Source organism: Salvia hispanica, chromosome 6, assembly GCF_023119035.1.
Source record: "Salvia hispanica cultivar TCC Black 2014 chromosome 6, UniMelb_Shisp_WGS_1.0, whole genome shotgun sequence".
NCBI lineage: Eukaryota > Viridiplantae > Streptophyta > Magnoliopsida > Lamiales > Lamiaceae > Salvia > Salvia hispanica.
In genome coordinates this window covers 8352038-8377221 of record NC_062970.1, presented here as the reverse complement: position 1 = coordinate 8377221, position 25184 = coordinate 8352038, and the positions used below count along the sequence as shown (strand labels likewise).

General features: G+C 34.9%; 3 protein-coding genes and 1 long non-coding RNA gene across 4 annotated transcripts; 3 read left to right on the top strand and 1 right to left on the bottom strand.

Annotated features, from left to right (window-relative positions):
* The first annotated feature begins 5637 nt into the window (after positions 1-5637).
* On the top strand, positions 5638-6449 carry LOC125196312. Its single transcript, XR_007171868.1, has 3 exons — positions 5638-5700; positions 6189-6240; positions 6331-6449. It is a non-coding gene; the product is annotated as an uncharacterized LOC125196312 (long non-coding RNA).
* Positions 6450-6561: 112 nt separating this feature from the next.
* On the top strand, positions 6562-14332 carry LOC125194620 (cleavage and polyadenylation specificity factor subunit 1-like). Its single transcript, XM_048092868.1, is given in 17 exon segments — positions 6562-6570; positions 6649-6783; positions 7723-7851; positions 8013-8090; positions 8876-9007; positions 9142-9236; positions 9670-9866; positions 10145-10935; positions 11061-11141; positions 11221-11283; positions 11439-11516; positions 11750-11971; positions 12131-12262; positions 12411-12587; positions 13231-13416; positions 13644-14014; positions 14099-14332. Coding segments are annotated over 17 exon segments (2991 nt in total). The 3' UTR covers positions 14214-14332.
* Positions 14333-16955: 2623 nt separating this feature from the next.
* Positions 16956-17642, top strand: LOC125194619. Its single transcript, XM_048092867.1, has one exon. The coding sequence runs from the start codon at positions 16956-16958 to the stop codon at positions 17640-17642; it is 687 nt and encodes a 228-aa protein (XP_047948824.1).
* A 2342-nt stretch (positions 17643-19984) lies between these two features.
* On the bottom strand, positions 19985-21299 carry LOC125196936 (metalloendoproteinase 4-MMP). The gene has a single exon (XM_048095601.1). It carries the CDS (start codon positions 21186-21188, stop codon positions 20136-20138), a length of 1053 nt encoding a protein of 350 aa, XP_047951558.1. The 5' UTR covers positions 21189-21299; the 3' UTR covers positions 19985-20135.
* Between the last annotated feature and the right edge of the window lie 3885 nt (positions 21300-25184).

Here is a 25184-nt window from a genome sequence, read left to right as displayed (position 1 = left end):
CTATCACATTATCCTTACCCTTTAACTTGCCATCATGATTAATAAGCATAGCACCCACATCTCCAAAATTCGGTTTCTTCTTACATACCAACATATGGCGACTAAAAGTGGAAGTTCTCATTTTCGTACCTTCATATTTCCATCTTTGAAGACAATGATTGCACTTAACATTCTTCCCATTTTTGTCGGGTTCTTCATTTGTAAAGTTATTCCAAACATCGGAAGTCTTTAGTCTCTTCTTAGGCTTGGAATCACCTGGAGTCTCCACATTTTCAGTATTAATTGTTGGAGAAGAATCTTCCATTCTTAACAATTATAAATCTGCATTATAAATATAAACTAGTATTAACCCACGCGCTATGCGCGACTTAGAATATTTTCACACTATTATTTTAATTAATATTCTAAATAAATATAATAAGTGACAATATAGATTAACAAAAATGTAAAAATATATATCAAGAGTATATAAATCTAATAAAATATATAATATTATAAATAAAATATTAGGAGATAATAATATTGTCGTAAAATATAAAATGAAAAATTACAAAACAAATAAAAAGCACAAATATATAAATATTAATAAAACTTAACATTAGTAAATAAAATAATAATTTGTAAGTTAAGAAAAAAAGTATTATAAACAACCTCAAAAGGTACAATAATAAAAGTAGCAAAATAAAGAAATTAAAATAACATATTACTATTATTACATATGGGATGCTTAATTTTGCATTGTATTATTTTATTTATTATAGTTTTAAGGCTAATTCTATTAAATATGTAACAGTACCAATTTGTGAACTAAAATGTTTGACTTTATTCCATTAATTAATAAATTATACTACTACTATACTCTACAACTCCTCTAATCAGTGTTACTACTATACTCTACAACTCCTCTAATCAGTGTAACAGTAACGACTAATTCCATTACCATTTATTATATAGTACTATTTATTATTTTATTAAATGTAACCGTTCAGCGGCGTTTATTAAAACTCCCACACTTTATTGTTTAGCCAAAATCATTTTAAGAAATACCTTAAAATAGTGACAGTTACAGAAATTAAAAGCTATAATTTAAGTTTGCACTGGTGAGATACTTTCTAGCCGAACTTTATTTCATTGCAATATAGTAATCCTAAACCCTAAAAACCCAAACCTTGCCTAAATCCTAAACCCTTTACTTTAAATTATACTCATCATGACCTACAAATGAATCAAATATCAATAAAATTCTCCCTCCGTCCCAGTTCAATTTTACTTTGTTGATCACTTATTCTATTTTAGAGATTTTAGATCTTTATTTCATATCTTACACTGGGTCGGCCTAATTGATAATCCTTGCTGATAGTAGAGGTTTTTTTACATGAATCTTGGCTCTAAATCTGTTTATATGCTCATATCAAGAAAGTGCTTTACAATAGGGCTATGTGAACGGTAAACCAAAAAAAATCTTCCTTGTATTCTCCAAGCATCTATCCAATGGTATTATTTATTGCCTTATTGGAGCGAGTATGCACTATATTACATATAGAATTAAATGTACATTGTTAAATTTCTTTATCGATAAAATAGATACACTCACAAGTCACATCTTCTATAAAATATTCTAGAATCAATTTTCAAACTTTAAATGAATCCATGAATATGATTATATAATTCAATTGAGATCATTTTGAAAGAATCAGTCAACAAAAACAATTTATAATTTGTGACCAAATTTAAAAGAAAAGTATTTTTTCTTAAATTTAAAACTTAACACAAATTTGAATTCATATTCGTATTTATATAGGGATAGAATTTAACTAATTTATCTATATTAAATATAGAGCACAATATGTACTACTATAATTTATCCATTATTATAGGATTGATCGTAAATTATTTATCTTTACTAAATATAGTTCAAGATATATACATAATTAAAAAACTATATTGATATTATAGAATATATTATGATAAAAATAATTTCTCAATTAAAATTCATCAGTTTTTCCAATTGTTGTTATATACGAATATGCGTGCGAAATAAGAAAGATATGGCCAAATCAATATATGGTACTGTAACTAATATCCCTAAAATTCAGCCCTCAAAATAAGCTGCCAATATTACAATTTTACACACAATCGTTTAATTTCTTAAACTCACTGGCTATATCAAATTTCAAATGAAAGGATTATAAGCAACCTGCCTCTCACTTCTGTATAATTTTTATTTGAAAGGATTATAAGCAACCTGCCTCTCACTTCTGTATAATTTTTTTTCCTTCCCAGAAATGCTATCGCCACCCTCTCTTCTCTTTATATTTTACGTTTCTATAGCTGGAAACACGATTGGCGCCTAGCCATCGTCGACTGCTGCAACTCCTTTCACCATACATGCACAATTCATCCGTTCAGCTTGTTCCCCACTTATTTATTGTTGAAGAAGATTAAGGTTGAAGCTCATTCTTAGTTCCTGGGGAGTGCAACTTCACAAACACAAATACAACGAAAGGATGCAGATCACTGACCAAGGTGAAGAATCATGATATGATGTGGAACTTTTTATCTAGTAAGAACAAAAACTACCAAATCTGAATTTTGTATAAAATAAACTGTGAGTGATTGGATTTTTAGCTACCCAAGTATCATATATTTATAGTGTGAATAAAAATATGAGGAATTTATTCAAAATCCTTTCACTTTCTCCACTTACATGATAATAATCCTATAAAACTTTTCACTTCTTCAAATTTATGACATCAATTATCGATTGTAACTTATATACATTTACTCAATTTATTAATATTAGACTGTACAGCTTTCTTTCTAGTCTTCTTGTTGCAATATTTATCAGTACATTCAATGAGAGCTGTGAAATTGCCGTTGAGATGTATAGATTCATATAAAAAAAGAGTTTATATTAAATTACAATTTTTAATTTATAATGGCAGTTTGTAAATATTCTCAAAACTCCCCCTTTATATATGTATAGATATTATTAGCATTGATTAATCACTAATAAAATAATCATGTATAAGTATAACCAATGTATAAACTAACTAAATGCCTCTGTTTTGCATCGGCTGTAATCAATAATCACCTATATTTGTTTAGTATAGAGTTCTAAAACACATACTATATAAAGTGAATGCTATCAATATTTAATTAAAAAATGTGGATTTAGTAATGAAGCAACTAATCAAACAGTAGCTAAAAAACAAAAGCAATACATTATTCATTAAACAAATCCGGTAAGTTAGGGTTTTAACAAAAAAGTGCAAATCCAATTTTTAAATCCTAACAAAAAAATTCACTTTTGCAGGTCTATAGATATATAAGAATATACGGAAAGGATAGAACTTTTAAAAATACTGTAGAAATTAAATTATCAAACATATTTATATGAACAGCCGGCCAAATATGTTTAGAGGTAATATATTTCACTAATATTTATTTTTCTGTTTGTTTTAGTTTTTTTTTTGTTTCTATTAGTTTTTTAATTTGTTATAATTTCTGTAAGTTTGTTTAATCATTATTTCAATAACTGTTTTTTTAGGTGAGATGCGTGTGTCTACGCATTTTAATTCCTCCCAAGTTTTTATCAATGCTGATATAAGTGAGGTTAAGCAGTTTAGAAGCAGGTATGATAACAACTGTTATTGAATTTTTTAACTGTATAGTAATTATATTATGCCATTAATTTTAACATTCTTAAACTTAATTTATTGTTTTAGGATATCTGTGGATCCAACTTTCATGAATATGGTGTCATTAGGTGAGGTTGGACAGAACATAAACAGTGAGTTTGATGACCTGCAACTGAAGAGTCTGGAGGATGTCCTGTGTCTTGAGGTAGTGAATATTTTTTTATATATAATTTTGCTTTTTTTTTTGTTGTTATTACTTTACTGATTAAAATCTCAACTTAGTTTGTGTCTTATTCTTATTCACATAGTGGTTCATATTGGGTGTTTGGAAGGGTTATTTCTGTGGAATGTCACTATGTCAATGGTTTTATGAGTCCTGCAAGATTTGTGTGAAGAAGCTTGAACAAGTTGCCCCTGGGAAGTATTATTGTGTGCGTTGTAAGAAGACTTCTGGTTATGCCAAAAGGAGGTGTTTCATTTTATTATTGTTATAGTAGTTCGATTAGTTTGATTAATCAGAGTTATAGCATTTTTTTAATTTTTTAAAAGTTGAAAAATCTGTGAATTTTTTTACTTCACAGATCTCTCGAAAAGCTTTCACACACCTGACTTGTCCAGTATAGAGAATGACAATAATTCTAAATGGATTGAGGAAGGCACTGTGAAGAGATGCTTAGATATGGAGTAAAAATCTGTTTTATGCTTTAAGGTTGTAGTTACCAGATTTTGACCTTCTTCAGTTAAAATTTATAAGTTATAATTTAATGTGGTTGTGGATTAAATTAAGTGAGAGTGCAGTCTATAGACGACTCCAACTCAGTGAGACACTCTTGACTGCCAGCAACTAAGTGGTAATCAATTTTATAATAAATGATTAAATTCTCAATTCAACTTCATAATTTTTTTGGGTACACCAAAGGTCTCTAATAAGAGGACTCTTCTGATTTGCTGTAAAGTAGTCTTACTTGTAGCCATTGCTTGGTCTAATCAGTGGTTCTCTTTAAGAGCTTATCATGTCATGTCTTGGGAATATTTTTTCTTTACGTGCTAACGTTGATAGCATATTTTTGTGGTGCTAGAGGTTTACTTAATGACCTACATCCATCGTTGAGAAAGCCTTCATTATGATGCCTTGGTTATCTTCTATTTGTACCTTTCTTACGCATTGATAGATTACAAAGGAAGAACGTTGGAGTTTGTACACTAGCTTAAAGCTAACCACCCTCCAATTTCCAACCTTAATATGAACTAATTACTATATTTTTCTATATGATTTTCAGAATCTCCCTCATGATGCGTACAAGCTTCTTGCAGTTCCTTCACCTATTGGTGGAGTTCTTGTAATTGGTGCGAATGCAATTCATTATCATAGCCAGGTTTGCTCTTTTGGCATTGCATCTTCGTAATCAAATGCTTTTCCATTCTTTTTGTCCTGCTCTATATCTGATGATGCTTAATTGATCAGTCTGCTTCATGTCACTTGGGGTTGAACAATTTTGCTGTTCCCGCAGATGAAAGTTGAAATTTCAGCTTCACTATTTATTTCTCCCCCTTCTTTTCTCTATAATATGTGGAGAAGGATGTATTACCATTCAATATAATCTACTAATTTTTTAAGTTAGACCGTGCATGTATTATTAGACAAGCTATTGGTTCATTGTTGACTTTGCCTCTTATAATGATTTACATTAGGAATAAGTGCATCACAAAGCACAGTGCCACCTTATAGGATAGGTTATACATTGTTCTTCCGTCCCGTTCCTAATAAAACTACTTAGTGTACGTATAGGTTTGCTGGTTTAAAAGGTGATATTTGTAAACATAGTACTTACTGTTAATAACTTTGGTTAGAATGTTTGATATCTCAACCTAGCCTTTATTACTAAGAAGTTGCATTATTTCTAATGTATATGCACTCCTCTTTCAGTCAAGAGATGCCTAGGTCTGGATTTACTACGGAGCTTGATGCCGCCACTGCGACATGGTTAACTAATGATGTTGGTGCGTTCTCCTCTAAATCTGGGGAGCTGCTTTTGCTTACTCTTGTTTATGATGGGAGGTTGGCGATTTATTACTCTCACTTGGTTCTCTTATTGGAGACATACGGAAGTGCCGTATTCATTTTGTTTAACTAAGTCACCCTTGCATCTAATTTTGCATATTCTGTTCCTGACATGGGTGTTTAGATATTCTTTTGCTGACTTATCTGGCTCAACAATTTTATCTTATGATCTGTTGGTAAAGCGTGTTACTGGGAATATCTGTAAATTTCTTTATGTTATGTTTATAGCTTTTCAAATATTGCCAAATTAAACCTCTGCAGATCTGGTTTGAAAGACTTCCTAGTGATGTGTTATCATTTTGGTTGAGAGTATGCAAAAATGAGATACTTAAGCAGTTAAGCTTCAAGTGTAGAATATGATGTATAAATATGCCTGGGCTATGCATTGTTGGCTTGCCTTTGATTGTGTAAAAACTAGGCCGGTGACATTACTTATGTAGTCCATATACTGTATATTTGATATGCTGTCCTATTCAATTCTGCAGAGTTGTTCAGAGGCTTGAACTGATGAAGTCAAGAGCTTCAGTCCTTACATCGGTCAGCCACATTAAGCTCATGTTATTGCACATTACCTGATGAAGATCTGTAATGATAGATTTTTCATCAATTGAACTTGATTTTTTATAGGACATTACTACCATTGGAAGCTCGTTTTTCTTCTTGGGCAGTCGGTTGGGTGATAGTCTGCTTGTACAGTACTATTCTGGAGTTGGAGCTCCGACGCTAAGTCCTGGTGTAAAGGAAGAGGTTTGTCATTTTGACTGTTAGAACTCAGAATGAGTATATTTCAAGTTTGCTTTCTTAAAATAAGACTTGATATTGAAATGCGGACTCTTAAGTGCTGGCATAATATTAGCCATGGGTTTTGTAAGTCTCTAATTTTTTTTATGTATCTTAAGGCACAGTTAACTCAACATGGGCTGTGTATGTTCTCCTTATCTCTAGGTTGGGGATATTGAAAGTGATGCCCCTTCAATGAAGAGACTGCGGAGATCTCCTTCTGATGCATTGCAGGATTTGATTACCAGCGAGGAACTTACATTCTATTGCACAGGTCCAAACAATGCTCAAATAGCTCAGGTTAAACCATGATCTGCATTCTTTGCTGAGCTCCATTGTGTTAATTTTATTATGATTTTTAAATGTGAAGTAGAACCACGCTCAAAGAGAACTGGCCTGTTTTTTCTTAAAACTAACCTTAAATTTTTAATTGTTTTAGCATCAAGAAAATTCTATACGCATCATATATTGCTTTGACATCAAGGTTGTCATTTATTCTCTTCATTAGGATCGTAGAAGATGCTTCTTCAGCTTATCTGCGATGTTTGTTTTTATAGTCATTGGTGCTCTATATAACATCAGCCTCTCTTTGTGAGCTTGAATTTTGTTTGGGAAAATGCTTTAAGCATATTCTGAGAATCTTCTCAAAAGAGAGCCTAAAAATATACATTGCTTTGAATACGGCCCATATTTATAATTTATCTATCAAAGATTTCAATCAGAAGGCTCAACAATTGCTTTGAGGATGAATGTAAAAACTAAACTTCACCAGACCACCTTGACTTGCTTTTATTGTTGTTGGATCTCTCATTGTAAGTTTGGGACTGTAATGTTTTCTTTACATTCTCCCCTAGGATTGATAAATTCCAAACATTGACAAGCCTTTTAAAATTCTAGCTGCTTTGAACTTTGCATCTTAGTTTCTTACTGAAGCGCAATCTTAATTGTAGAACAGCGATATTATGTTTATGGACTTGAGGTTGTACTCATCTCGAATGTGAAGTCATATGAATTAACTAGATGATATCCTATGGTTTCCTATCTTGGATTTTGTTTCTGTTGTAATTTGACCTTGATGAACTTGATTGGATGTCATGTCAGATCTCTCATAGTATGCTGATAAATTTCATTCTAAGCTGCTGAATTGACATTTGGTTTTAATGCATTTATACTGAAATATATTTTAGAATTTTCTGGAGTATTTTTTAAGAGATGAGTTGGTTGTTTGGTTTTTTGCAGAAAAACTTTACCTTTGCAGTACGGGATTCATTGCTTAATATTGGTCCACTAAAGGATTTCTCTTATGGTTTGAGAATTAATGGCGATCCAAATGCTACAGGAGTTGCAAAGCAAAGTAATCATGAACTGGTTAGTTGTAGCTTCATTCTTCAGTTTAAGTTGGCTTATCAGTTGATAACCAATGCATTGCTAAAAGTGTTGTCCTTATTTATTAAATTGTCCTTCATTGTTCAGAAATTTACAGTCCTTTGTTATCTGATATACAAACCATGTATGCATCCCCTCTCTAGGTATGCTGTTCTGGCCATGGAAAAAATGGTGCTCTCACTGTACTTCAAAAATCAATCCGCCCAGATACAATAACTCAAGTGTGTACACCTCCTTTTTCTCACTACATGGGCTTTTTAAATATCTGGTTATTGCTGTGCTTCTTGCATAATTCTGGAAGATGTTTTACCCTACTGTCCTACACATGATTTTTCTAATGTCTAGTAGTAATATGAATGAATTATCTGTGAATAAGTCAGTTTGTTTTTAGAACAGAGAATGAAAAGTAAAAAACCATGTAGGTTGTGGTTATTCTTACATTGTTAGCTTGTCATGTGATGCCGTCAGTTTTATAAACTTAGTTTTCTATTGGTAAAACTATTAGGCTACACACTTGTGGCCATTTATATCGTATATGAAATTCATTGTAATTCTCTTGAAAAACTGTCAAATTAAGATTAAAAAAAAAACATAAGAATATCTCTTCTTAGAATCTGTTAATGTCAAATTTCTATTTCAACATTGGAACTTAGTAGTTGGGATGTCAATCATACCAAGCCCTTTTGTTTTTTTAGCTAGATTAATATTCCTTATCTTCCCAGAAAACATATATATAAAGAAAATGCAAAATAAATAAATAAAATGTTTGATCTACACTTTGAAATTGTCCTTTTTGTAGGGTCTTAAATATTACATATTTGGTCTCCATACATCTTTTTTCTATTAGGGTACTAAACGTAATGTCTTATGTATAAGTTGTATAATTAAATTAAGGCTGAGTAACTGTATTGAGAGCTTCTTTCTTCTTTGCAGAATGTAAAGCTTTAAGAGAATTTTAGTTTCTCCTTGATTGTTTCATGAGTTTGTTTATACCTTGTTTCTGAAGGAATCATTACCTGGTTGCAAAGGAATTTAGACTGTCTACCACAAAAATTCGCGCAGTGACTCCTCTAAAGGAGTAGCTGACGAGGATGAATATCATGCATACTTGATTATTAGTTTGGAAAATCGTACAATGGTATGCTGTTGTTCACCTTGTCCTTCCGAAGAAGATACCATTTGGAAATTAATCACTATCTGTTGTATAAAACTCTTATTGCCTTGACCTCTTATTTTCTTACAGTTGTATTCTGTTCTTGTTTTACTCTACAGGTATTGCAAACTGCTAATAATCTTGAGGAGGTAACTGAAAATGTGGACTATTACGTCCAAGGAACTACAGTTGCTGCAGGAAATTTATTTGGAAGGTGTGTTTCTTAGTCTACCGATAAACCATCATATAACATCTTTCTGGTATGTGTGTGCGCGCATGTGTTATTGGGAAGGGGTTGGAGGTTCTGGAAGAAATTAGTCCTTTTCTGGAAGGAGGTGAAAAATGGTTCTGCTAATGACTAAATTATGCTGGGGGATCAAATTACTTATTGTCAGCTGTTTTTTAACAGCACACAAATATGCTTTATTAGGAGATTTGATGGTGAGAAGTTCTCTTCTTTATAAGATTATGAGAGGGAGAGTGTTTTGGCACCTTGGTGCATCAAAACTTTCTGTGACATTAGTTTGAAAATCTTTCCTAGCTTTTGAATGCATGGATTCCTGCTTATGTAGAAAAAGTTTATCTTAGCACAATAACTTGATGGAAATTCTAATAAGTGACTATGTTTCATGCTAATATTCAAACAGACGTCGAGTTATCCAAGTATTTGCTCGTGGTGCTTGGATACTTGATGGTGCTTTTATGACTCAAGATTTGAGCTTAAAATCTTCCAATACAGAGATGAATGCAGCTTCTGATGGGGCAACTGTGTCCTCAGTTTCCATAGCTGATCCTTATGTGTTGCTGAGAATGACTGATGGAAGCATTCAGCTTCTTGTTGGAGGTATGTGTGGACAAAGTTTATAGAGTTGCAATTACTTGGCTGTGTTCGCTGTATGTACTTTGCTTTCAAGAATCTTTATTTCTATTTAAATATACAAAATGCAATAACATTTGTATCCCTTGGAGATCAGTCTTGCAAACCTAACATTGTAGTCTACAACCTATATACATGCATGCTCTGTATTTCAGAGACACATTTATGGGTACAACCAGATATTTTTACTTATTTCCAAGCATCGTATGGTATACTTCACCTTTCTTGACATTCTTTTGTTCCAGATCCATCCACCTGCTCTGTTTCAGTCATCAATCCACCAGTATCTGAAAACTTGATAAGTTGGTATTAGCTTGCACTCTCTAATCTCTATCATGATAAAGGTCCCGAACCATGGATTCGTAAGACAAGTACTGATGCCTGGCTTTCTACTGGGATTGGTGAGGCTATTGATGGGGCTGATGGTTCAACACATAACCATGGTGACGTGTACTGTGTTCTATGCTATGACAATGGAGATCTGGAGATATTTGATGTACCTAACTTTAACAGTGTTTTCTTGGTCGATAAATTTGTATCTGGAAGGAGCCACATCTTAGATACATTTTTCCATGGCGCAGCGAATAATCATATTAACCTCACAAACAAAGATTCTGAAGATATTGGACAAGTCAGAAAAGAGGCCACTCACAATATAAAGGTGGTTGAGCTGTCTATGCGGAGATGGGATTCAGAGCATAACCGGCCATTCCTTTTAGGAATATTGTCTGATGGGACCATTCTTTGTTATCATGCTTACATTTACGAAGTTTCAGATAATGCTTCCAAGACTGAGGGTGTCATTTCTTCTCAGAACTCTGTTAATCTTAGCAATACAAATGCATCTAGGCTTAGAAATTTACGATTTGTTCGTGTCCCCTTGGACACATATGCAAAAGAAGAGACACCATCTGGAGTCTGCTCACAGCGCATCACTGTTTTCAAGAATGTTGGTGGTCTACAAGGTTTTTTTCTTTCTGGCTCAAGGCCAATGTGGTTTATGATGTTTCGAGAGCGGCTTCGGATGCACCCACAGGTTAGTTTGATTCAATTACTAAGCAACTATTCTTATAGCATTTTGTTGTAATACTAGAATATTCGTATTCCAGTTTTCCAGTAATTAATGAGCTCATTAATCACTATTATCATTTTCTGTTTAAGGGGTGTGATGGACCTATAGTAGCCTTCACCGTTCTTCACAATGTTAACTGCAACCATGGGTTTATATGTATAACTTCAGAGGTTAGCATTCTAATTATGTAATTCTGCCGGAACCTTGTTTGCTATGTCAATGAGCAATATATAATCTTCCTATTTTCAGGGTGCTCTGAAAATATGCCAGCTTCCAGCTTTATCATATGACAATTATTGGCCTGTACAAAAGGTGCATGTCCATCAGTTCTCAATTTTCTCTTCTCCACGAGTCAATTTGTATGCTATTGGTCATATGTGCCTAATTTGCTCATGCGAGTTGCTTTTCTTTGTGTTTTGTATGGGTGCCTTTGCTCTCTCTCCATTGGCTATTGGGAGTGCTGGCAGATTGGGCTGAAGGGGACTCCACATCAAGTTACCTATTTTGCAGAGAAGAACTTGTACCCTGTTATAGTTTCTGTTCCAGTAAGGGCAATCTCTATCATGCAGTCTTTTTCTTTAGTGTATCAGCAATCAGTTTCGTATTTAGTTTCCATCAGCACACAAACTTATTGAATATTTAAATCTGTTTCCATGAATACTTAGTTAAAGCTGGGTACGTGACCCCATTCTGCCTCTCCATATTGCGATTACCAAATGATAATAAGATATAAAGTTAAAGCTGGGTTAACTAACCGTTCTTTTGATTTTTCATGTAGGTGCTCAAGCCACTTAATCAAGTGCTCTCATCTCTTGTTGATCAAGAAGTCGGAAATCAGTTTGAGCCTGATAACATTAATATGGAGGGGACATATCCCATGGAAGAATTTGAGGTTCGGATTATGGAACCAGAGAAAATAAATGGCCCCTGGCAGACTTGGGCTACTATTCCTATGCAAACTTCTGAACACGCTCTTACTGTGCGAGTGGTGACGTTATTTGTAAGCTCAACTTCACATATTTTGCTGCTTCATTGGACATTTGACATTGTTGTTTTCTCCATTTTTCCCCTGTGCTATCTGGTTTTGCCATTTTCTTTATGAAGATGGTCAGATATCTGTGGAGTTTTCATATTCCCTGTTGTGTTTATGTACTTTCAGAACACCACTGCACAAAGAAATGAGACACTTTTGGCAATTGGAACTGCTTATGTACAAGGAGAGGATGTTCCAGCAAGAGGACGCATTCTTTTATATTCTGTTGAAAGAATCTCAGACAATATACAGGTGAAGGTAGCTTGATGTTTTTCTTTAGACTCTTTTAACTAATATGAGGGTTGTATGAGACTTATTCCAGAGTTCCAACCAGTCATATTGGTGTCTGATCTTGCCCTTTATATTTTTAATACTTCAATGCTTAACTTTATCCTAGTCTTTTCAGGTTACAAAATTCAATTCCAAGGAGTTGAAGGGTGCTATATCAGCTCTTGCTTCACTTCAAGGCCATTTACTACTTGCTTCAGGTCCTAAAATTATTCTGCACAAATGGACTGGCTCTGAGTTGAACGGTGTTGCCTTTCATGATGTCCCACCTCTCTATGTCGTGAGCTTAAACATCGTAAGCCCCTCTTTATTCTACATGAAACATGTGTATTTTAAATATGTTTGCTCCTTGACCCGAGGACGGTTATAGATGCATAAACAGTGAACTTATAATTATATGGAAACAAATCTCACTTGCTCTTCAATCTATGCTTTGGTCCAAGCAATTCTGTCAGGTGCATTTTGCTATACAGAGAGAGATAGGTTAATGGTTGCAGAGGCATGACTTGTCCTATTTATAATTGCTTTGTTCCCAACTGAACATCCTAGTCATTCTTGTTCAGTATGGACATCAAAATCTTAAATATTTTCAAGATTATTTTATCACTGAATATGGTGTTGCCAACATCCTCGAATTTCAATTGCAAGGGAGCTGAATGTTGCCAGTGTAAAATTTTCAGTTGAGATAGCAGACATGCTCTTTCAATTGCTTAGATTCTTTGTTAAGACATGAATTGAAAAAACTTATGGGTTGGGCGAGTTTTCCTAGGAAATCTATGTTTAACTTTCAACTTAAAATGCTTTTCTATCTTGTTAATTGCAATCTGTTATACCCTGTTTGGTTTTATAAAACTCTAAAAGAGATGCATCACTGTAGCTTTATTATGAACTTTCAAGCTTTTTTACTGGACTTGCTGTTAATCATGAAAATTGTGCAGGTTAAAAATTTTATTCTTCTCGGTGATATTCACAAAAGCATAAATTTTCTTAGTTGGAAAGAGCAGGGCTCTCAACTCAATCTGTTGTCAAAAGATTTTGGGTCACTTGATTGTTTAGCAACTGAGTTTTTGATCGATGGAAGCACACTCAGCCTCACTGTTTCAGATGACCAGAAGAATGTTCAGGTTAGCACATTTGTGAACAAATAATGAAACATTTCGAGTGTGTTTTTTCCTTTTTAGGTTGCCTTTTGATTTCTATTTAATACTGTGTTTTTCAAGTGAAGTATATTCTTCTTAGTTTAAAAAATATATGTATAAATTCTTCTTTCTCTTTCTGAATATTTGTGATATGCTCATATATATAAATGGTTATATGTGATAACTGGTAACCTTTTTTTTGCAACATATAGATATTCTATTATGCTCCAAAAGTATCAGAGAGCTGGAAAGGACAGAAGCTTCTGTCGAGAGCTGAGTTTCATGTTGGCGCCCATATTACCAAATTTCTACGGTTGCAGCTTCTTCCCACATCTGCTGATCGAACTGTGCCTGGCTCTGATAAGACAAACCGATTTGCCTTACTTTTTGGTACCCTGGAAGGCAGCATTGCACCTCTGGAGGAACTTACCTTTCGCCGTCTGCAGTCATTGCAGAAAAAGCTCGTAGATTCTGTCTGCCATGTCGCTGGACTAAATCCACGATCTTCCAGACATTTCCATTCGAATGGAAAGGCTCATCGCCCAGGTCCTGACAGCATTGTCGATTGTGAGCTGCTCGTGCAGTACGTATCTTACTCTTTCGCACACACATCCTTACTTAGCCTATTTCTCCGTCTATGAAATAAAAAGTTACCCTCTTTTGGCAGTTTCGAGATGCTGGCGCTCGAAGATCAACTTGAAATTGCTAATCAGATTGGTACGACACGGATGCAGATCATGTCCAACTTGAATGACCTCAGTGTTGCCACAAGCTTCTTATGAGCACTTCATGTTGAAGACCTTGTGTGTTGAATAGTGGCCTTTAATCTTTATGTAATATGCTGAGGTTAGAACTTGACACTAATATTTCTCATTAAATTAGTCTATTTCTTGTATTTGTAAATGAATTTTTATCAGTTCTACTCAACAATGTAACCATGTGATAATGTTAAAAGATTTTGATGCAAATATTCATTTATTAAATCTAATTGTAATAGTTATATCATTAACCATCTCTTAAAGATTAAATTATGTGGAATTTAATGATTGAAAAACCAATTATAAGAGTAAAATTGGGATGAGGCAAAATTTTCGAGACATACCAAAATGGCAAAATGGAAAAGTGATATTCCTCAGCATATGATGGATATTGAGTTGATTATTCATTCTTTGTTTTTTAGTCCGACAACTCTAAATGCTATAGAGAATGATAGCTTGATAAATAAAATTTTGTTTGAAATACATACTATGATGAAAATAGTGGTAAAAATTGAGGAATGTGAGCAAGAAATTCAATTGAAGTAAGTTGTTGGTGCGCTCGGAAAATGTACGCACATTCCCTTAACGGAGTACCACAACATTGGCGTGCTTTTGTGCATTTAAAATCCAATATGTTAGCAGCATACCAACAAATACTTAATAAGTATCACAACAACTATATATATTGTTCATTATAAATACGCTAACTCATGTACTTGATAAACTTAATAACATGTTGCAGCCCAAAAAGTAAGTAGTATAATAAAAAAAAAATACTAGAATGAAGCAAGTGTTGGAGTAAACCAAATGGGTGCAGGGACAACATTGGTAGTATTGGTTTGATGCAAGGGATAGTAGCAATTTGAGAGAGTATGGTCGCCGCAATGGTATACTCCGACATCTGGATGATGATGATGACGATGATAATGGTGTTTATGGTTGGTGAAGTGAATGGAATTGGGGTTGAAATGGGAGATGGCAAAGGCGTGATTGGTTCCAAGAAACAAGGCGAGATGAGATGAAAATGACGATCCTGTCCGAATCCATCCATCCTCCTTTATAATTTTATATGTACTGAAAAAGACAGTTTTGTGTTGGCGTTTGTGGATAAAACGTGACACGAGGAACAGCTCATCCGTCTGCTCCGCATACGCCAACGCCAGGTGCTCATCATCAATCGGCCCGACGGACTATTGGTGTGCGTCCGAATCCAAGCTAATTTGGGAGAATGCATGTCCGTCAGGTCCCATTCCTCCAGCCCCGATTCGTGGAGCTGCGACTTGGTCAAGCAACTCAACACATTGCTCTTGCTAGAATACACAAAGTCATCGTACGACTTGGGAAAGACCAAGTTCAAAGTCTTGTTCTCTCGATCCATGTATGGCTTCCCTATGGGGACCCACTCCTGGCTGTGACACCATGGCACGGCACTCCTCCGAGCCGGGGGAGGCTGCAGACAGGATTAGCTTCGACACCGTGGCTTTGCCGCTCGAGGTTGAGCACGGGGTCAGGAAGGGACTGGATTGGGGGGAGCCTGATGTGGCGCCGGGTGATGGGGTTGGAGAGGAACAGCTCGTCGTTGCGGTCGTTCATCAATGCTAGCCACCCGGGCGTTGTCGTCCGGGATCTCGGGAGGCTCCGGTCCCTGGCCGTACTTGTTGATCAGCACAACCTCCTCATCGGCCAGGCTGTAGAAGTTGTACACCATGCCACCGCGCCTTCTGTCGAATGTGGGCGGCAGCATCAGCCATGGATATGGATTAGTGCTCGTGCTCGTGCTCATCATCCTACGCCCACGCCCATGTAATATGGCTCTGGCGGCCGCACCTCCAAATACTAGTAGCATTTTCATCATTTGCGTAATTGGTTGATTATAGCATTATAGGGTATATATATAGATACTGTTATTAATTCGTATCTTCAACAAATTAGTATTTTATAAGATTGGGATGAAATCTTTGAAATTAATCCTCCTATATTAATTGATTATGTATGTCTCAAATAGTAAATCTTGAGGCGCAAGTTTTATAAGATTGAATTATATACTATCTCAAATAAAATCTTAGCCCTAATTACATAATCTCAAATAAAATCTTGGAATTCAATTTATTCTTCCTAAACCCTAAATTTAATCTGGCCGCACCTCCAAATACTAGGAGCTTTTTCATTTGCGTAATAGTTGATTATAGAGTTAGGGCATATCTTATTATACGGAGTATTAAATAAGTAAGAGGTGATGATCTTCAACTTGGAGCGCAAGTTATAATAAGATTGGGTGAATCTTAAATTCAAATTACTATTAATTACCGTATATTATTAATCATTCTATATTAATTACAATAAAATCTTAAGACTTGAAGCACAAGTTATGTAGAGTGAATTCAATTTAATCTTCCTATATTAATTGGAGGGAGGAATATTGTTATATTATACTCCAATATGCCGAGGAGAATGAGTCTCCAATTTATATTCCGTATGAATAGGAATTATTGGACAAGCAGCAAAATATCAATATCCCCTTGGCTGATACTACAATCAGATGATAGGAATAGTACTAAGTTGTACAGCCTTGCGGAGAAGAAAGTGGTGAGCATCAAGAAGGAGATGCCACCGCCAAGTAATACATGACTTGGGATGTAACCACGGCTGGATGGCATTATTCAATCAAGACAACCAACAGGCTTTCCTCTCCAATCCCATCACCGGTCGCCATATAAAGCTTCCCAAACTTAGTTGGCCTTATTATCCTAACCTCCTCCTCTCCCGATGCCCACGACTTCCGCGCCATCATCACCTACAATTGCCAAAGCAGCCGCGTTCAGCTCTGCTTCCCCAGCCACAACAGCAGCACCTGGCTCCCCGTGTGATATCGCCTACTCCACCCGCCAGAAACGCCTCTTCTGCTTAACGCATACCTCGGTCGAGTGCTGGGACCTCGAATCTCCCTCCTTTCTGTGGGAGCATCCCTTGTATTCCGAGGGTGACGACACCTTCTTCGGAAGATTATCTGATCACCACGGCTATCTGGTGATGGACGAGCATTCCGACCGCCTATTTCTAGTGGAGCGTGGTATCCACAGGCGTGTCGGGCCCGACGGATCCCACATGAAATACGCCTTAACTGTTCGTATGGACTACCCACGCAAAACCTTTAATTTCAAAGTCTATGAAATCGATGCCAACAAAGGGACACTCACCAAAATGGAGGCTTCATTGGATGGTTTGGCAATGTTTGTCAGATACAACAACTCATTCGCGCTTCCGGCGGCTGACTTCAACTTGACACCCGACTCCATATATTTCGGTGATCGTTTGACACTAACAGGCGGCCAAGATATTGGCATCTTTAATTATGTGGATACAAAGATATCTTCCATCTATTATCCCTCTCATCCCTCTCATATATGCAGGAGGCTTGCACAAACCTTTTGGTTCACTCCAAATCCTCATTAACACTACCTATCAATTACTACCAATTATTTTATCCACTAGTTTTGATTTTTATTTTGTTAATCTACGTTTTGCACTATGATTTTATTGAGTATTTCACTATTGTTATTCATTGGGAATTAGATCTTTCAAATACTCAAGAAGTGGAGAGGCAACAAATAAAGCTCTATTTCGATAATTTAGTCTTATCGATATATAGTCAAAGCATGAAGTCGACATGTTCAGCACATTTTTAACGAAATTTAACACACAATAGAGATGTTCAGCACATTTTTAACGAAATTTAACGCACACCCACACTGGCCGTTGATTAATGTATACTACAAAATTAAAGTCTAAAATCTAATTATAACTATTCAATCCAATGTTTTATAACCACAATTAAATGTTAGCCATGTCTATTAACTATAGAATGTCATCACATGGGCAATATTGTCAAGACGAAAAAAAGGAAATTTATAGTTAACAAATTAAGGCTAGCTACTTTTTTCTTTTCGAACAATATCTTTAATAATTTTCTTTATATAACTCTTTTAATTAATTTTTTTTTTCACAAAATATATTAAATGTAACTTCACACAAGCACACTGACCCTTAATGCATAACTAAGAACTAATATTAACTATTTGATCTAATTTTCTTTGCCCATGTCATCACTGTAATATTACCAAGACGGAAAAATAGGCGACAGAGTAGTAAATTAAATCTCACCATTTTTTTCTCCTTAAAAAATACTCCATTAGTCCCACAATAGAAGTCACTCTGATTGTGGGCACGGGTTTAAAAAATGTAAAGAATAGTGGATTGGAAAAGTTAGTGGAATATGAGACCCACTTTTTTATATTGGTTTTAGAATAAAATGTGAGTGGAGTGAGGTAGTGTAATGTGAGACCTACTTACCATTTATAGTAAAAATGAAGTGTGACTTCTATTATGGGCCGAACCAAATGGAAAAGTGTGACTCTTATTGTAGGACGGATAGAGTACTACATAACTCTGTCAATTTCAATTGTTTTCAAATAAATATATGTCACATAAAAGTAAGATTATACTTATATTCTGACTGCATATGTTTATATGAAAGTTTATACTCCTATGTTTTGCATGTTAATATGTTAGAAATGTCATCACAACAATTGTGCAATGTAAGCACACCAATTTATCCAATGTAACTACATCAGTTAAGTAATGTCATCACGTCTGTTGTACAATGTCATCACACTAGATCTTACACAAGTTATACAATGTCATTACACTATATATATAACACCAGTTGTACAATATTAAAACACCAGCTAAAAAATGTCGTTATAATCGTCAAAAAAGTATCATCATAGTTCTTAACCAAATCATATTCATAATGACCATACAATTATCTTTCTATTAATCTATGCAATTAGGATTTGGTTAGAATTGATGTGGATCAAATTGTAGTTTTCTTTTATCATGTTTTTATGCACTTTTAAAGTGAAGTGTAGTCTGTAGACTCATTTTGACTTTATTATATGACCTAATGCTTAGGATAGAAGAAAGTAAGCAACAAGTGAAGTATGAAGACGAGAAAGGTCATAAATTGCACTTTAGAAAAATTCACTCGGCGAGGTGAGGAGTGGTTTTCAAAGCCACCCAGTCAAGTGAAGTAACAAAGGACCTGACCGAGTCACATAGGTGTCAAATTACCACCTAGTCAGGTGAGAAAGGGTGTGACTCCAGAAGAGTAGAAAGGAGTACCGGGCCTGGTGAAGAATTGATTGTAAACCACCTGTCCGGGTGAAAATGGTCAGGAGATTCTAGAAAGGGCCACCCAACAAGGTTAAAATAGGCGACACCAGCTACCTGACCGAGTCCACACCCGCATTCCAAAGGGTCTATTGGATACAAATAAGGCATATACATCAACCTTTCAATTATAAATAAGACCTACACTCAACTTAAAAGGACTTTTGCCACCCAAGAGAAGAGAAGAATATAAAAGAGAGACACTCAAGAGTTGGAGAAAGGATTGAAGCTTTCATCCACAGAAGACGCTCAACTTAAAACTAATACTAAAACCACTTAAAACTAATACTAAAACCGTTCACGATAGATTCTCAAATTCTATCTAAATTGTAAAAATCAAGCTTACTTCTGCGAACAACTGAATAAAAGACCTTTAGTGATGACATGACCATCATTCCGTCTATAATGCGAAGACCTAGACTTGTGTACTTAAACCACGTAAATGCTTTAAAATATAAATGAAACATCAAGCATAATGTGAATTTTTCCTCGGGTTTATATATACAACTAATTTTTCTAATGAATTTGCCCCTAATTACAAAAGCAGAAATAAAATGAAAGTATAATGAGTATAAATGTCTCAATTATCACCGATTCCTTTTCCAAGTACCACTATTAAGTAGTAATCCTCTACTTCAAATTGAATAAAACACTTACGCAAATATACATCATCACATTAATTCACACACACTAGACAAAACAAAAAAAAAAAAGAATCTACATGCAGAGGCACAGCATCGTGAAGAATTGCAACAAACTCAGAGTAAGGCTAATAACTTGATTTCCTCCATTCGAATAAATATCCGACTCTAAAAATGCCCCTAAACTGAAATTAGGGTTTGATCCATACAACGCTTGCACCCCTTTCACATCATCCATCTTCAGCTCCACCTTCGTCTCCCTCGGCCTCAGGCTCGGATACATCACCGCCTCCTTCACCGCCGTGTGCCCCAGCCCCAGCAGGTGCCCTATCTCGTGCGTCGCCACCGACTCCAGATCCACCGCCGCCGCCGATTTCTCCCTCCCGAAGTCCACCGCCCACGTCTCCGCCGCATCCAGGTGGAACCTCCCACTCTCCGGCGAGAAGGCGTGCGCCAGCACCCCCAGCACCCCGTCGAACGCCTCCCCGTCGCCGTGCTCCCCGCTGTAGAACCCTATCTTTATGTCCGCCCCTCCGTAGTCCTCCGCCTCCACAAATGCCACCGGAATCACCGACGCCCAACGCCCGAACGACCTCCGAAACGCAACCCTAATCTCCTCCTTGCTTAGAGAGGAATTGATCGGATTTTCCGGGGAGAAAGCGTACGTCAGCTTCATCGGAATATTCCTCCCCCACCGCGGCCGGCCTGCGAAGTACGCGTAATTTCTGATGCCGTGCAGCTTTCTAGTAAAATCGGGAACGCCGCACCTCGGCGACATGAGCTCTGAAACTGTTGGAGAATCGAGCTTGCCGGTGACCGGAAGCCCTAATTTCTCTTGATATTTGGTTATTGCATTTTCGAGATTGGAATCGAATACATCGTCAGCTTGTGCTTCTAAATATCCGAATCGGTGTAAATATCTCTTGAGTTGTGAAATGCCGTTGACGGAGCTGCCCTTGATTGCGCCGCGGAACTTTTCGAATTCGTGCCATTTGTATCCGTGGATTTCGGCCACGGAGGAAGTGTTTTGCGGGTTAACGGTGAAGATTGAAGGTGTTCTTGCGTGGATTTTGGATGGTGAGGTGATGAAGGAGACAAGGAAAGAATAAGAAAGAAATGATATCAACATAGTTTGTTTTGAATGATGTAACAGATGAAGGTAGGAGGTATGCAAGCTTTGATATAAAGAAAAGGGCTAATTAGCTTTGTTGCATAAGTTTGCAATTGTTTTTTGCATGAATGAGAACATTCTTGTGTTGATTGGTTGGTTGAATCTCTTTCTTATTAATCTTGACTTTTTAATGAAGTTTGGTAAGAGTAATAAATTAATTTGGATTCTTAATTAGTTTTAAAGTGGGATTGATCAAGAATTTTAAGCGAATGTATTCCTTTTGGTGGCTAAACATGATCAAGAGTTTTAATTTGAAGCGTTCTCAAAAATAGGATATAATGCATGGTGTAAGAGAGAAATGTTGTAGTTGTTGCTGTCAGAAGCAAGCGATGGCTGTGTTGAGAGGAAGAAGTTTTGGGGGGATTTTGTGCGTTTGAAGTAAAGAATGGTTGCTTGGAATGGTGAACATATAGCTAACTGTTTCAACCAAACTTATGTTAAATGCAATGATTTGATTGCGGTTGTTCCTATCCAATTCGGTGCTTTTTCTTCCTAGTATACCCCACGCCACTTACTATTTTCGATTTACTAAGGAAACGTGTATCAGACTTTTAGACCATAATATAATTCTAGCACAAACAAATGTTCAGCTCCGATTGAGTACGAAATTTAGTTGATTTGGTAATATTGATATACTAGAGTACAAGATAGGCTAATTTGCTTGGAAAATTTTGGTTAATTTGGTGGGTATTTACCCAATTATATGATGTAACATCTATCATCTCTAAGTATATTTCAGGCGGTTGCAAAACCAACATGACTAAGAATGATGTTGCTATGTCTCAAATATATATAAAAAATAAAATTACAATCACACGAATTTTAATCCGCAATTGATAAAGGAAGAGGGATAAGACCATCTCCAACAGTACTGCAAAACTTAAAATGCAGTAGAATAATACCCCCAACGGTACTGCAAAACCAATCCCATTATAGGTTTTTGAAGAAAAAATATCTATCTTTAGGTTTGCACTAAATGTATACCAAAAAGCTTTTCAGATTTTGTTTTATTACATTCAAGTCCAAATCATTTTATAAGTATTTATCTAACATAAGAAAGAAAAGGGAAGAAAGAGGGGAAGGGAGAGAAGTAAAAATACACAAAAACAAAAACTTACCGGCACTGTTCTAGCGGTAGGGAAGAAGAAGATAGAAAAAAACCTAAATTTATTCTATTAATATTTGGTTGGTAATTAATTAGTGGGCTTGCCCATATTAGTATATACACATGTTATTGATTAGTTAAAAAGCTACACACAGTTTTTTTCTTTCTAAATTAACAAATAGAAATATTAATTAGTTATGCCTGTTGATATTGATTAGTTATGCTTTATTAAATTTCTACATAATTTGATAGCTTTTAAATTTTAATATTAAGAATTGATTTATTTTAGTTTAAAAAATTGACAAAAAAATATTTAATTTTAAACAAATATTATGCCTAATGCATAATATCAAACTATATACGTTATCAAGTACTATAACAAACAATGGTTAAACATTAATAATTAAAACGATACCTAATGTATATACTTGTGGTATCTTTAAATAAAGTTTAATTTTGAATTTTAGTTAACCTATTTATACCTTTTGATAACTTTTGTAGTACTTGTATTTTTATTGTATTCAAGTTTTCTATATTATGTAATTTTTTTGGTTTAATAAATAATAGATTTATCATATTTTTTAATTTAATTTAAGTTATTGATAAGTGTCATAGGGTTAGTGTGTAATTTAGATAAAACATATAGGTATGATTGAAAAGTATAAAAAGTTAATGGGTGAGGAATATTCTTTTGGTTTTGAGTTTATTGTAAACGGTTGGAGCAAAATCAATATTTAGTGTGAGTTTTACACTAAAATAGGTTTGAGTTTAGTGGAATAGTTGAAGATGCTCTAAAAGAAAAGGTTGGTCTAATTTTGATGGACGGCTCAAAATGATAAAATTATCTAATTTTTGTCGACTGAGGGAGTAGGGAGTATCATTTTTCCATCAATTATTTTTTGCATATTAACTAATAGATCAATTAACATTCAATTAACGTTGTGCTGCCTTTGGTAAGCTTCAATTCTTCTTAGGAAATAGTTAATCATTCTGTATATATTAGCATATCGCTTGGTCAATTTCAGTTTTTTAATCAATATGATTAGATAGTCTTCAATTTTTTAGATAAAATACTAATATACTAGAGCATTATCCAGCTATGATTACATTGTAATATTATTTTAGTTGGAGAAAATTGACCATGATTAATCATCAGATGATTATTCATTTAGGATTGAGTTATAGTCAATCTCATAAACCAAACACACTAAATATTTAATCCTAAGATATAATATTGCAAATCGAATAATCCGTTAAAGTACTATTGAAATTAATTGCCAGAATTAATGTAAGGATTAAAATATAATGAGTGTAGAAGGGATTAAAGTAGTGTTTAGATAAAATTTTAATTGGAAGAGTTAGATTGATAATTTTACAACAACTTTCAATGTTTTTCATGAATCAAAAACTGTCGTCTAGTGTGGAAAAAGAATATTTGGATCAGATCCAAGTCTAATAAATAAACATGCCCATTAAGTTTTGGGCCTAATTTGCGAGCTACCTGTACCGGGATCTTAATAATATCAAGTTCTACTATTGGATTCAAAACAGCTATACCATACTGGATCCATACAAGCAAAATCCATTGCTAGATCATGTAATACTTTGGTTTGGTCACCCAAAAAACAAACATATAAAATTTATCAATTTTGAAAAAAAAAGCGAACCATGTAAAATTAGAAAAAACACACACAACCAGTAAACCAACAGGTTGTAGTGTAGACTGTGGTGATCTTGAGGTCTCGAGTTCAAGCCCTGCCACTTGCTAAGAGACTTTCGGCCTTAGTCTGCAAATCCAATTGAGCAGAATTAGTGGGATGGATTCAGTATATTTATAGTCAAACCAAAAAGAAAGAAAAAGCACACAATGTGGTATGTTTATATTGGCAAAATGGTCCCCGGCTTGAGTTAGTGCGAAAGAAACAGAATTATGCGCTTGAATGGTCCCCTCACAAAATTGCACTTGATATATCTCTCTCATATGTATATATATTATCGCATGGATTTGTGTTTCATTAAAAGAAACAGTGTGTTTTACGATGAACAAGATCCTCCCACGTACGGCTCTTCTGTGGGCTAACTACACGTGTCTCTACCCCAATTAATTATTCCTTCTCAGAAATCAATATACTACTACAAAATTGAAGAATTGGATATTGAATACAGTAAATATTTGTTGAATTTCTTATTCCATATGTCATATGTGAGTGTGTATTATTAAATTTATGGTTGCATGCATGTGGAAACAGGAGGAAAATTTTGGAAGCAAAAATTGTAAAATATAATTGACTTTCAAATTGATCAACTTGGCATTACACTTCATATAATTAAAATTCATAGATGATAGATCAGATTAATCGATGCTATAATTTGATGGTAGGAAACATAGTTGTCTACTGTATGGGAATCGGAATATGTGATTGTATCCTCATTTTCCACCAAAAAAAGGAAGTTGGCGCAATATGCGAGCAACACTTTTTTTTTATGTGAACTAGTCACTTCGCTTTCCTGCTTTATATCCTTGGTAAAGATGAAAAAGGAAGGCAATATACTTTTTCATTAATAAGCATTTAATTTTAAGGGTTGCCGTTGTTTCTCACGTCTCACTATTTTATGCTCACTCCGTTTTATAGTAATAGAGTCATTTTGTTATTTTGATACATTTCACAGTAATAGAGTCATTTCCCTTTTTAGTACTCCATCCGTCCCACAAAAAATGTCCCGCTTGTGGGACGGCACGGGACTTTAGGAGGTTTGGTTTTGTGTATTAAATGGAGAGAGAAAATATAACTTTTATATTCATGTGAGAGAGAACTTTTTCCAAAAAGGAAAATGTGACATCTTTTGTG

Excerpts from the sequence above, each read along its gene's own strand:
- LOC125194619 (XM_048092867.1), top strand. The coding sequence starts at position 16,956 with ATGCCCACGACTTCCGCGCCATCATCACCTACAATTGCCAAAGCAGCC.
- LOC125196936 (XM_048095601.1), bottom strand. The coding sequence starts at position 21,188 with ATGTTGATATCATTTCTTTCTTATTCTTTCCTTGTCTCCTTCATCACC.